Raw genomic sequence first — 12,939 nt, 5'->3', positions numbered from 1 at the left:
CAGGGCCAGGCTGGGGTTTCTTGCCCCCAGTGGCAGGAGATGCTGATTTCAGGAGGGGTTCTGATGACAATGAGGGTCGTGCAGCTTGGTCAGATGTTTTCAGATTTCCCATAAACAAACCCATTCCTTCACATTTTTTCTTATTATCCGTGGTGTTTTACTTAGGATTATTTTATTTTATTATTTTATTTTTGCTCTGTTCTATTCTATTCTGTTCTAGAGTCATAGAATCACAGAATGATTTGGAATGGGAGAGACCTTAAAGATTTTCTAATTCCACCCCGTGCCATGGGCAGGACACCTTCTACTATCCCAGGTTGCTCCAAACTCAATCCTGCCTGGCCTTGGACACTTCCAGGGATGGGGCAGTCACAGTTTATGTGGGAAACTCCTTTTCTTGTATTTTCTAGTGTTTTATTTTACTTTATTTGCCCATTCTCTGTAGGAATGACTATACATGGGGGTCATGAGCAGATGAGAGCCTGTGGTGTATTATCCATCCTTGTCTTCAGTTCTCTTTTTTTGGCATCATCACCCATGAAAGCTGCATCACTCTGCTGGGCTCAGCGGAGCAGGACACGTTTGAGATTCAGACTCTGAGGTGGTTGTAGGTGGCAGCAGAAGCACTTAGCCTGATGTGCAGGGACCGAAATATGACCTAACACCTCCTGTTCTAGCAATTACATCTCTCAGGATGCTAATTTTAGAAAGGGAATTGAGCTGGCAGGGGCCACAAACAGTGGATGAAACCCTGATGCTCCGTTTGGCAGAGAGAGGGCTGAGCCAGTGTTAAAAGAACAAAAAAGAACAACAACAACAAAAATGAAAGAGAAAAGTACCTCCAGAAGGTTTTTTTTCCCTGACAAGGACGTTGTAATTTTTGCAGTTGTGTTTTGGAAAAACTCCTGATGAATTGTGTGGTCCTGAATTATATATGTGTGAACAAAGCTCCAGGGGGAAATCCTGACTCACGAATCCATCAAGCTCCCATCTCTGAGGTGGACTCTGAGCATGACTCAGGACACGTGGGTCTTCTCTCTAAGGCAGCATGGAAGTCAGGGGGATGCTTGGGGAGCAGAGGGATCCAGGTGAGACATTGTGCAGTTGTAGGAGACTCAGAGAACCTGGGTGTAGCAAAAACACACTCAAAGGACTTCCCTAAATGCTTGATCCCAGATCCTTCTCTGTCACAGCCAGTCAAGGTATTTTCTATCTTGGGAGAAGATAGATGGGCAGTAGATGGCTTATGGTGGGAGCAAAGAGACAGGGGACAGGTCCTTGGATGAGCAGCAAGGACTGAGCCACCAGCTTCTGCTGCAGCCAAGGAGGAGGACAGTGCACCATGCTGGTGTCTTACTTCTCCAGGGATAGTTTACACTTGTGTTTTGCCCTCAGCATTTCTCTGGTGCTAGGCTGGCCGGGCTCTTGCAGCACTCTGGAGAGAGTCTGCTAATGGGATCTGACCTGATGGCACTGCATGCTTTAAGTAAATTAAACACAGCTGCTAGGAAAATCCAGTAACCTTAACAGCACCACGGCTCTGTTGTCTGCATTGTAATTACAGTGGCAACCACTGGGAAGTTCTACTTTCTGGTTTATTTTAAAATAACTTCTGAGCCACCCTTTGATCAACTACTTCATCCCCAAGTCCTGCCTGTCCTCTCTCAAAGTTTAACCCTTGCTGTATCTTTAAGCATCTGTGTGGTCCCACTTTCAGTCAGTCACAGAGGCAAGCAGCTGATTGCAAAAATTACTTTTCTCCCCAAATATATCCTGTAATTTTTGAGCTGAGGGAGAATTTTAAGCCAAAGCTTACAGGGTGCATGCAGACTGCAGACAGTGAGTAGAGTTTTATGGCTCCTGGGGAAGGGCATCTTGAAATATGCATCTTTTTCTTATGCTTCATCCAAAATCCTTTGTGCCCTGCAGAGAAATGGGTTTTCTGTCATAGTGACAACACCAAAAGTACTTAGATTTATGTAGGAGGCAAAATTAGGAGCCTAATTAGTTTTTAGCCTTGTCAGCCCTTGAGTGCAACCCATGCTGCAAAAGCAAGTGGTCAGCTCATGGCACGGGCATAGCTGCGTGCTCCTTCCCTGTGTTAAAAACTCACAGCATCTTCTCTGTAGGAGCTGCATGGGCTTACATGTCTGAAGGACACCAGGATTAGGGAAATGGCTTGGGGTGTTCCATCAGAGCCTTCCAAAGGGCATGAACAAGCTATGTTTTAAGCATGTCCCAGTGCAAGGAGGTTGGCTCAGCATCATGGGGTGCCGGTGCCACCTCGATGGCAGCGTGCTCAGGGTGCCTCAGCTGCTGCACCTCAGATCATGTTGTATTTGGTTATATAATCATAGTTTGGTTTGGGTTGGAAGGGACCTTTAGAGGCCATCTGATTCCATCCCCCTGCCATGGGCAGGGACACCTTCCACTGTCCCAGGCTGCTCCAAGCCCCATCCAGCCTGGCCTTGGGCACTGCCAGGGATCCAGGGGCAGCCACAGCTGCTCTGGGCACCCTGGGCCAGGGCCTCAGCACCTTCATCATAAACTGTGGCTCTGGCCACCCTTCATCCTGCTGGGCATGGGATGAGCTGTCTCACAGAGATCTGAGGGTATATTTTCCATCTTGTTTTCCGACCTGATTCCTTCTCTTTGCATCCAGGCTGCCCAGGACAGGCAGATCCCAGCTGTGGTGCCCTGCCCTGCTCTCCCTTCTGCTGTCAGCAGCACGTTGATGTGTGTCTGCCTTGGAGAGCAAAGAGGGTGCCTGTGCATGTGATTTGGGTGAAAACACTGGCTGAGTGTGATTGAGATTGTAAAGTTTTTGAGATTCTGCATTTTATGGTAAATTTTAAATTGACACTGCAATCAGGAGCATTAGGGTCTGTAAAGGAAAGTCGGTGTGATGTGTTGCAGAGCACAAGGTGGTAATTTCCTCTCTTATATTGATCCTATCAACAGCAAAGAATGAAGCAGCTGCTTCTTGGAGGATTGGTTTTTTAATGCATTCATTTTATGTAATTTGTGGAGTATTATTTATTATGTGGGATTTTCCCCCCCTTTGCTGCCTTACCCTCTCTCCCCATTTCTAGATGGGTGTGTTGCTGTCTTACCTACACTTCTCACCTGTGGATTTCAAAATCACCTTTCCAACCACAGCTGATGCTGCTGTTTCCATTTTCACACAGGAAGGGGAAAACTGGGCATTGGAGACTGGAAAGGATGTCAGCCCAAAGATGCAGCCAGGTCACTCCTTCTGAGCACGATCCACACACTCAGTTCTTTCCGAGCTGGGAGGGATGATCTGTCTCAGGACAGGTTTTTTTTTTTTTCTGGAAGAAACAGACCCTGGCAATTAAAAAAAACCCAGCAGCAATAATCCCAAACACTCTCCTAGGCAATGAAATGTCCATGTGTGCCAGGGCATGGTAGAAATGCTTTTTCAGAGCATGTTTTCCATGTGGGATTTTCTGCAGGGGCGTGGGTGACTTGGCTCCTGTGACTCTAGAGGGCATCTCCAGGGCACTGCCCTGTTTGAGGCAACAAAGGCTTTCAGTGAAGCTCAGGAAGAGTCTGTGGAAGTCAAAGACTCTTTAGAGCATGTGAAGGGAATGGGCAGAGGCCTGTGGGAGGAATTTGAGTGTCACCTGGGTATGAAAGGAGATGTGAGATGAGCTCTTCCCCAGGCTTGGACCCATTACAGCTGAATCACAGCAAAGGCTTGTTTTAATGATGTTTGGTTTTCAGATATGCCAAGAAGATTTAAAAACAACTGATTGCAAAAGTCATGGGCATTTTAAAGTAACATTTGATGGGGATTTCTTGAAGATGCTGTAATACAGTCTACTGTAGAAGCATCTGCTTCCCAGATTAACAGAGGGTTTGCAAACAGCAGTTGGGAAGCAACCTCCAAGATTATTTCAAAACTGCAGAACAGATTTGGTGAATGATTTATGACATGGATTTGCATATCAGTTGCTCTTTCTCCTTTCTTTGTCAAATTTACTTGTTTCAGTCCTATTATGCACAAGCACTGGAACTGTCCTGGAAGTGTGGATGTGCCAGGATTGTGCTGCTCATCACAGCAGGGGTCTGAGAGTGCAGAGCTGCAGGGCATCCCCATCCCATGCAAATAGGTTTTATTTAGGAGCAGTTGAAACTTAGACCAGGAGCTGGAGGTAGGCTGCAGTGGCAGATAAAAATATTAACTTGGTGCTCAGTCTCCTTTTAGGGTCAGTGGATGTTTGGCCAGTGGAGTCTGGAGGGTGTTTCACACCCCAGAAGAGATACTGAAGTTTGAGTAACTGAATGGCTCACCAAACACCCAAAATGGTGCCAACTGCATCCCCATGGGCTGCAGTAAGAGCTGGGGCAGCCACCACACGTGTAGCCACAATTCAGCTGCTGGCCAGAAGTGTCCATTTCTACCCTAGGACACATTGCTTAGTCTCCATCTGCCACTCAGGAGGGTTGCAGCTCCAGGGTTTTGCCTGGCAAGGCCAAGCATGGGTCTGGGATACCTTAGGGAGTGCAGTGTAACAATGAGAACCTGCATTAAGGCAACTAAAGTCAGGATTTGTGTGGGCACTCCCCTGAAATGCCTTAGCTGGGGCTGAACCCTACATGGTATGCCAGGGACTGGTGTGGGTTTATCAGGCTGTTCCTGGGATCCCCTCCTGGCCTGGACGCTGAGGAGGGCATGCCCATGGTCTGTGCTGGCTGTCAGTCCAGGGCAATCCTGTGCTTCAGGTGACATAAATTCCAGCTGCTGGCTGGTCAGGGCTAGAGCATGCATGGCAGCCTTGGAAGGCCACTGGAAATATGTGAGGGATGTTCCCTGGAGAAATCTCTGGTGTCCTCAGCATGGACGTGGACCTGTTGGAATGTCCAGAGATGCTCCAGGGGCTGGAGCCCCTCTGCTCTGGAGCCAGCCTGGCACAGCTGGGGCTGCTCCCCTGCACAAGAGAAGGCTCCAGGGACACCTGAGAGCCCCTGCCAGGGCCTAAAGAAGACTTAGAAGAAAGATGGGGACTTAACTTAACAGTAGATGGCCTGTGAAGGTCCCTTCCAGCCCAAAGTGCCCTGTGATTGTGTGATAAAGGCTGCTTCTTCATGTGGGCTTAACCTCAAGGGCAGGGCAAGCATTCCACATCACCAGTATATTTGGGAATCGTCTCTCCCAGCCCAGCAGCTCAGCCCAGCCAGGTGATGGGGAGGTCAGTGTGCTGAAGAGGGGCAGAAGCTCCACTGCTGGGGACACATGGTGAGAGGAAGAGCCCCGTGAGCGAGCTGACGTGGCACATCAGTGATGTATTCAGGGAGGGTAGTTAGGAATCTGAATGGCATCTGCAGGAGGGCACGTTTGAGTCATTCTGCAAACCACCCCAAGAAGCTAAAAGGGACCTTGTGGCTGAAGGGGAAGCCACAGGCAAGCCTGGTTGATTTGTAGCTTCTCATCGCACGTGCGTTTTGGGAAAGGAGAATGAAGCCTGGGCTGCCCTCAGCAATGCCCATCCTATTTTGGAAACTGCTGCAAGAGCACCAGGGCATCTTCTGGTTCAGAGGGTGGATCATAAGTACATGGTGAGAGGAAGAGCCCCGTGAGCGAGCTGACGTGGCACATCAGTGATGTATTCAGGGAGGGTAGTTAGGAATCTGAATGGCATCTGCAGGAGGGCACGTTTGAGTCATTCTGCAAACCACCCCAAGAAGCTAAAAGGGACCTTGTGGCTGAAGAGGAAGCCACAGGCAAGCCTGGTTGATTTGCAGCTTCTCATCTCACGTGCGTTTTGGGAACGGAAGAATGAAGCCTGGGCTGCCCTCAGCAATGCCCATCCTATTTTGGAAACTGCTGCAAGAGCACCAGGGCATCTTCTGGTTCAGAGGGTGGATCATAAGTGTTTATTCACAGCCATTTTTCTTCTTGGAGGTTGATGAAACTGTGATTCAGGTGCAGCCTTTTCTTAGCCCAGGAACTCCCATTTATTGCCCCATGAGAATTATTCTGTGCCTCAAACAGTGATTTGAATTGTTTTAGGTGGAATCATAGAATCACCAAATCTTTTAAGTTGGACAAATGCTCCAAGAGCATCCAACCTCCAAGAGTCCAACCATGCCCCCATCTCTGCCAAGGCCACCACTGACCCCTGTCCCCAGGTGCCATGTGCATATGGGTTTTAAATCCCTCCAGGGATGAGGACTCCACCACTGCCCTGGGCAGCCTGTGCCGTGGCTGGACAGCCCATTCTTTGAAGGAATCTCTCCTCATATCCCGTCTCATCCTGCCCTGGCTCACCTTGAGGCCATTCCCCCTTGTCCTGATGTTTGTGAGAAGACACCAACCTCACCTGCCCACAACAGAGTGTTGCTTTGCAAGCTGAGCTCCCCTTCCTCTGGGGAGCAGCTGCAGTGAAGGACCTGTGGGGAGAAGGAGGCTTTAGGCAGAATTTAGAGCTGAAACCCAACATTTCTCAGGGGAAACGTGGTGCCAGCCCCTGCCCTGGTGCTGGGGGAGGTTTTGTGTCGAGCCAAGCAGAGCTCAGGAGCTCTGCCATGAAGCCAGGATTCATTGCAGGGTTTTTGCAGCCTACACTGTGAATTTTGCCCTAAACAAAGATGATGTTGCTGGCCAAATGTGGGCATGTTGACCTGCTTTAAGCTATTTGCCTGTTGTTGGTCACTTTTGGCTGTTGAGTGGCAAACAATCCATTAGTCCAGGACAGAGGTGGCTCCTTGTGGGTTAATGAACTGAACAGGGCCCTGGCTAAGGAAGGAGGTCCTGCTGGAGGGTTACAGCAGCTGGATGCTCTGGAAAGCACATGGACTCACTGGCTGCAGGGAAGTTCTCAGGGCTGATTGTGGTGGTCTGTAGCCACTCCATGCCTCACCACTCGCATGTGCTCCATGGATGTCCTCAGACTGCCTAAATGTCCTCAGGCTGGTGGTTGTAGACACGTGAGGAGGAGAATTAGGGGCTATCACAAAGGCTACCCTTCATGGTTTTGCTCTGTTCCTTGAGTGTTTGTGCAGAGCAGTAATTTACCAGTGCAGTAGGTTGGGTAGGGTGATCAGAGCCTGCTGGTTTCTCCATCCTGACATCCAGGTGTCAGCCTGGCTTGGAAAATGTTGGCACTTCCCCATGAAAATAATGAGAATCTCATAAAGGCTGAATCGAGATCATTGGCTCTTTGTAAAAGCTGGGAGAGGAATCCCATTTGCTTCCTTGTGTCATGAGTAATGGGAAATGGTGCTGGTGGACCCTGCACTAGTAAACCCATTCGAGGGCTGCCTGGAGAAGAAAAAGAGATGCTTGGGTGATTGATTCAGTCAGGAGCCTCTTGGGGAGAGAGAAGGCATTGTCTCCATCTCCAGCTGTCCCATGATAACAAATGTCTCCTTGCTCATCAAAGATTGGATGTGGCACTTGATGCCATTGCTTAGTTGAGGTGTCAGGGAACGGGTTGGACTCGATGATCTTGAAGGTCTCTTCCAAACCTGGTGTGGTTCTGTGATTCTGTAATAGAGAGACTGCACACAATGGGTGGCTGTTCCTCACTTTGTACACCACTAAGCTTTGGCAGAGAGATCCTGTTTCATTTGCAGCTTCCATGAGTAGGAGGGATCCTCTTGACCCTGGCCAGGACTCAGGTACAAACCCAGGTTCAAGGACAGATGTGAGCTGGTGGTGCCATTTTAGGGAAAATACCCCAGCTTATGGCTTCTTTGGCATGCAAACAGTGCACTTCCATCTGACTGCTGAGCCACAGGAGCATTTTCCAGCTGAGCACTACTGCATTGTATTCCCAATGTTGTAATAGCCACAATGGTCTTCCTCCCTGTCCTCACCCAGGAGAAGGCCTGAGTCAGCCCTCCAAATTGTCCTAGAGGGCCCTGTTGATGTGGTGGCTACCTGCTAGTGGGGGTCTCACACCTTTAGGTTATTCTGAAGTGGGGTAAAGCACCCCAAAACATCCTTCTGCCAATCTCCTTCATCAGCCCTGAGCCCAGCCAAGCTGCTGGGCCTCCACATGGAGGTGTCACCTTCTGCAAATGCAAGCCCCCTCTCTCCATCATTTGGAAGTTCAAGTGGTGGCCTGGAGCTTCTGTAGAGCTCCATTTCTGCCAAGGTTTTCCCAAGCTAAGAGAGGCAGGGAACTTTCATGGGCAGAGTTGGGAGGAAGTTGATCAAACACCTTCTGTCTCTGTACCCCAGAACTGGTGGAGTATAGATTTGTTGTGGATTTGCTCTGCAGGTACTACTGAGCTGCCACTGGTGACTGTACTGTGGATGTGGGAATGAGCTGATAATCCTGAGGGCCCAAAGTGTAATGTTGATCTGGGGGAGGGATGGGTGAAGCAGCCCAGATCCATTCCTGGGGCGTTCATCTCCCAGCTGTCACTGGAGATGTGATACAGGGGGAGGATGGGGTGGGCTTGCACCTCCATGGCATGGTGTTGCTAGGTGATGTTGTGGTACAGGGAAGGCTGATGAGCAGAGGAGCTGACCCTGGGAACACGTGTGGTGGGAGAGCAGGAACAGGCCTGTTTCCGTGTTTTCTCATTGTCCTGGCAGAGGCTTCTCCAGAGCTGGCCCCTCTTAACCACATAATCAGTCCTGGATCTGATGAGGGGTTTTGTTTTGTGTTTTTTCTCTCTGTTTTTCCCTAGGAAATGGTCAGAGGAGCGAAAGGAGCATCACCATTTTGAAGCAAAACCAAGGGTACTGGTGAGTACACAGTGGAGTGAGCTCTGTGGGGAGAGCTGGCAAGCAGGATGCAGACTGGGGAGAACTCTGTGGTTGTCCTGATACCTTTCTGGGGTCTTGGGGTTCTGATCTGCCCTTCAGTTATTGAGATTTCCTGTGGGAGAGGAGGTAGTTTTCTGTGTTAATGGATCAGCACAAATCATCTTTACCACCACCACCGCCACCATTCTCTGCTGTCATCAACGACCAAACCTCTAATTGCTCTTCCTGTAAATCCGTGGAAGATGCTCTCATCAATATGTGTGTTCTCAGTGCTGAGTGCTGGAAGGAGCAGGCAGCAGATACGCTGGCAGCTGCAGAGGAGTGCACCAAGCAACAATATTTGTTAATGCTTGGAGTGCTTTTGGCTGTTGTTGTGCTTGGCCCCGTCCAGACCCAGTCACAGGGCTGCGATCTGGGTGGCATTTCAAGGTCCTCTCCAGACCTGTTTTCTGCAGCTGTCACACAGGAGGCTGTGACTTGGATGTTTGCCTAAAGGTCTTGAACAGGAAGAAAGGAGAATCCTTTTTTTATCATCTGAGCTAGTTCAGATATGCCAGAGCCAGACCCTGAGCTGATGTTTTTGAACTGAGGTATTTTACATTGTGCCAGATGGGAGGCTGGGGTTTTTTCCACCATCTTCTTGTGAGAACTTCCTGGTTTACACTGGCCAAACTCTCAGCAGAGCCATGCTGTGAGTCCCTGCAGGTTCCCATCCCTCAGGGACAAAATTCCCTTGTCTTTCCTCTGTACATGTGTGATGGATGCTGAGGAGCATCTGGGTGCTGAGCTGTCACAGAATTGTAGAACTGTGGTTTGGGTAGGGAAGGCCTTTTAAAGCTCATTTCAATACCAACTCCCTGCAATGAGCAGGGACACCTTCCACCATCCCAGGTTGCTCCAAGCCCCATCCAGCCTGGCCTTGGTCACTTCCAGGGATCCAGGGGCAGCCACAGCTGCTCTGGGCACCCTGGGCCAGGGCCTCACCATCCTCATCATAAAAAATTTCTTTCTTACACCTATTCTTGACCTCTGCTGTAGCCTGGACTACAAGAAAAGTGCTAGTGGAGGTTGGATCACTGGGAAATGCAGATTTTTAGGACACACCTCAGCTGCTATAGTACAGTTTGAGTGCAGATGAAGGGAGAAACTTACACAATGAGGTTTCAGGAAGCAATCTTTAGAAATTAAAAAATGCAGGGGCCCTTTATAGTTAGTGGAGATGTTTTTATCCCGTGTTACATCAGATCTAGTTTGGGCAGCATGCGAGGATGAGCAGAAGTCTGTCCCTCTTCTCTGGCTGCAGGAGCAGCCCAGGTGAGGGGATGGTGTGTCTGCAGGGTCACCTCCTGACAAGGCAGGCAGGGAGGGAGCTGAGGCCCCGTTTTCCCCCAACACCCCTGCCAGCAGAAGAGCTTGAGAAGGGGTGCTTTGTTCACAGGAATCATCCCTGACTCCAAAACGGGCTCTAATCATTGCCTGGAGCACAGACTAAACTCCTTTCTGTCTCCCACACCTCCTACGGCTTCCCTGCTGCCTCTCTGCAATCAGCTAGAAGAAAAACCCAGACTGTTCCTGAGAACAGCTGCCCCTTCTCCTCTAGACAGGGCAGCCAGCAAGGCTACTGCAGAGCTGAGTGGTGTCAGCCTGGGGTGGTGAACGTGTTCCCCATGCAGCCCTCTTGCACCCATCTGCTCCCAAATTCCAGCTGTTTCCCCTCCATGCCCCCCAGTCTCCTGGCAGAGATGGGGATAAGTGGGAGGGCCTGTGTGCATCTGAAGCATTGTGTATTTCATCATGCTGGCTTTCCAGACTTACACCAGTGGGGGTTTGGCCCCTTGAGCTCCAACAATCCTGAAGTGATCCAGCTTATTAAGCATCTGTTTGCGCTGTCTTTAGCATTAAATAATTGGTTCCTCAGCATATTTGAGTTGGAGGGTATCTGATAATCCTCTGAACTGTCCATCAGGCTCCATTATCATCTCTGCACTCCTGTGCCAGCTGCCTTGTGTCAACTCTGCCTGGGGTTTACAAATAGATTTTGTTTCTCCGGCAGTTTTGCCTCTTTTCTTCAGTCTCCCTCTCTCAAAGGAGCTGTTTCAGGCTCCTTAAAAATTTGTGCAGACACCCCCGTCAGCATCTTTCTGCTGACTGGTGAGTGATGGGTCCCATCCTCATGCTGCCTTCTGCTCCTGACAGGGTCCCCAAGCAAAAACTCTTCATTTACCTCAAAAGGAATAGAACTGTTGTCTTGACTGAAAGGATTTTCACCTGCAAACTGATAAATCTCCACATGGTTTGAGTTTTCTTACTGGCTCAGGGGATTTGTAGCATGCACAGCAAGGACTTGTCAGCTGTACATACATGTCAGCACTGTACAAACATGTGGGGCACAAACCATGTATGTCCTGATGGTATTTTAGTAAGGATGCTTCAGAGGGCTCCTAAAAAGCCTCCTAGCCAGGTGGGTAATGTGAGGGAATAGAATAGAATAGAATAGAATAGAATAGAATAGAATAGAATAGAATAGAATAGAATAGAATAGAATAGAATAGAATAGCTTTGGGTCAGAAGAGACATTTAAAAGACATCTTGTCCAACCTCCCTGCAATAAGCAGGGGCATCTTCACCTACACCAGGTAGCTCAAAGCCCTGTCCGGTCTTTATCATATTATTTTTGTTACCTGTTGCTGCTACTGCCACGCCAGCTGTGAGAGGGATGCTCAGCATCCTTCAAAAATCAGGCTTGTGCTCTCCAGGTCTGCAGCATCCTGGAGGGGGTGGGTGGGTTGGGAGATCATATCCTTGTGGATCTGATTTGATTTTAGAGCTAATCCTAAAATCACACTCACCAGGGCCAGAGCCTGCAGATGCATGTATTCCCATTTTACAGGAGGTGTTGCTGGATGTTTTGCCAGTATCAGGAAAGACATATCTGGGTTTTACTCATGCAAGATGAACTTCTTCCTTTTTATATAGCTTAAGAAATGTTTTTACCAGTGAAATATTGGGGTTATCAGGGCTGGTCTCAGGCTGACAGGGTGGGATTGCAGGTCATACCAGGGTGTAGCAAGAGGAGTCAGAAAAACAGGGCCTGTCTCTTTACAAATATCTTCCCATATAGTCTGAACACTTGTTTTCTGACTTGTTCTAGAGGCATCTTTTGCTCCTAGGGTATAAAATTCCAGCATCTTCAGTGCATTTAGGAACTCTCCAGCTCGTACATTGAATTTTACCCCTGCATTTCCAGATTGCCTTTTAAAATTTTTTTCATAGTTCTAACCTGTCAAGAGGAGATTGACAAGAGGAGATTAATATCCTAAAATAGCCACCTGGTACTTCTGTAAAAACGTGTCGGTGCAACTGTCTAAAGGACAAAACCATGGTATTTTGTACCAAAATATATTTGCTTTTGCAACAGCAAGTTTTACTTTGCATCCCTGCCCTGGCTGCAGTGTATTGTTGGACAGGAGCCATCTCTTAAGTGAGCTTGCAGAATGAAGAAGGAAAAACAGGGCGAAAAAAACCTACAGAAAGGGTAAATTATTATGGAACAGGGTAAATGATTGTGGAACAATTCTGGTTAACACATGGAGGAGACTGATGCTGGGTGGTGTAAAGTGACCCAGCAAAGTCCACCTGCCTGCAGCAGAGGCAGAGACCTGCTTTTCTAAGACATCTGCAGTGTTTTAAAGCCTGCAAATTCTGCTTGTCCAGAAGACGTGACAGCGCTCCGGTGTCACTGTAAGACAAAAACCTCCCTGATTCCTGCGCCTGTGCCCTAATGTCATTACTTTCCTTCTTTTGCAGATCCGCATAATGACATTCATGGTCACACACGCACACAAAAATACTTTATATAAAGAAAATGAATCTGGCTTCAGCCGGCTCTCGCCTTCTGCTGCGCTTACCTCCAGACCCCGGCTCGCCCAGGGTGAAATGAAAAGGGGAGTTAATGTGGCGGGGTCATTTCTCACTGCTGAATTGGTCAGCCGTCTACGGAGCCAATTTCTGCAGCTTTTCAGTGGCGTGGCAGACCCCTGGGTAATATTTGCCTGAATAGAGCCCTAAGTGTTTAAGCTGTATTGCTAGGAATGGCTGTTTTATCCTATGCATCTGAGATTTCAACTCATCAGACATGAAGCAGGTCAAGACTCTCATGCCATTGTGTGCATTATAGCGAACAGAACAGAATA

At 48.7% G+C, this 12,939-nt stretch overlaps 1 protein-coding gene across 3 annotated transcripts in view; it reads left to right on the top strand.

The window, feature by feature from the left end:
• The window catches only part of ZBTB7C (zinc finger and BTB domain containing 7C), a 151,585-nt gene that overhangs the window by 67,470 nt on the left and 71,176 nt on the right, over nucleotides 1-12,939 (top strand). For 2 of the 3 annotated variants that reach the window (XM_039733385.1, XM_039733386.1), the window contains one exon: nucleotides 8,668-8,725. The exons of the other annotated variant lie outside the window; for it this stretch is intronic. In XM_039733385.1, the coding sequence (XP_039589319.1) occupies nucleotides 8,668-8,725 (58 nt within the window). The remainder of the gene's footprint in view (nucleotides 1-8,667; nucleotides 8,726-12,939) is intronic. 3 annotated transcript variants of the gene reach the window in all.

This window comes from Passer montanus, unplaced genomic scaffold (assembly GCF_014805655.1).
Source record: "Passer montanus isolate IOZ18808 unplaced genomic scaffold, ASM1480565v1 scaffold86, whole genome shotgun sequence".
NCBI classification, from domain to species: domain Eukaryota; kingdom Metazoa; phylum Chordata; class Aves; order Passeriformes; family Passeridae; genus Passer; species Passer montanus.
This window is presented reverse-complemented; position numbering and strand designations above follow the sequence as displayed.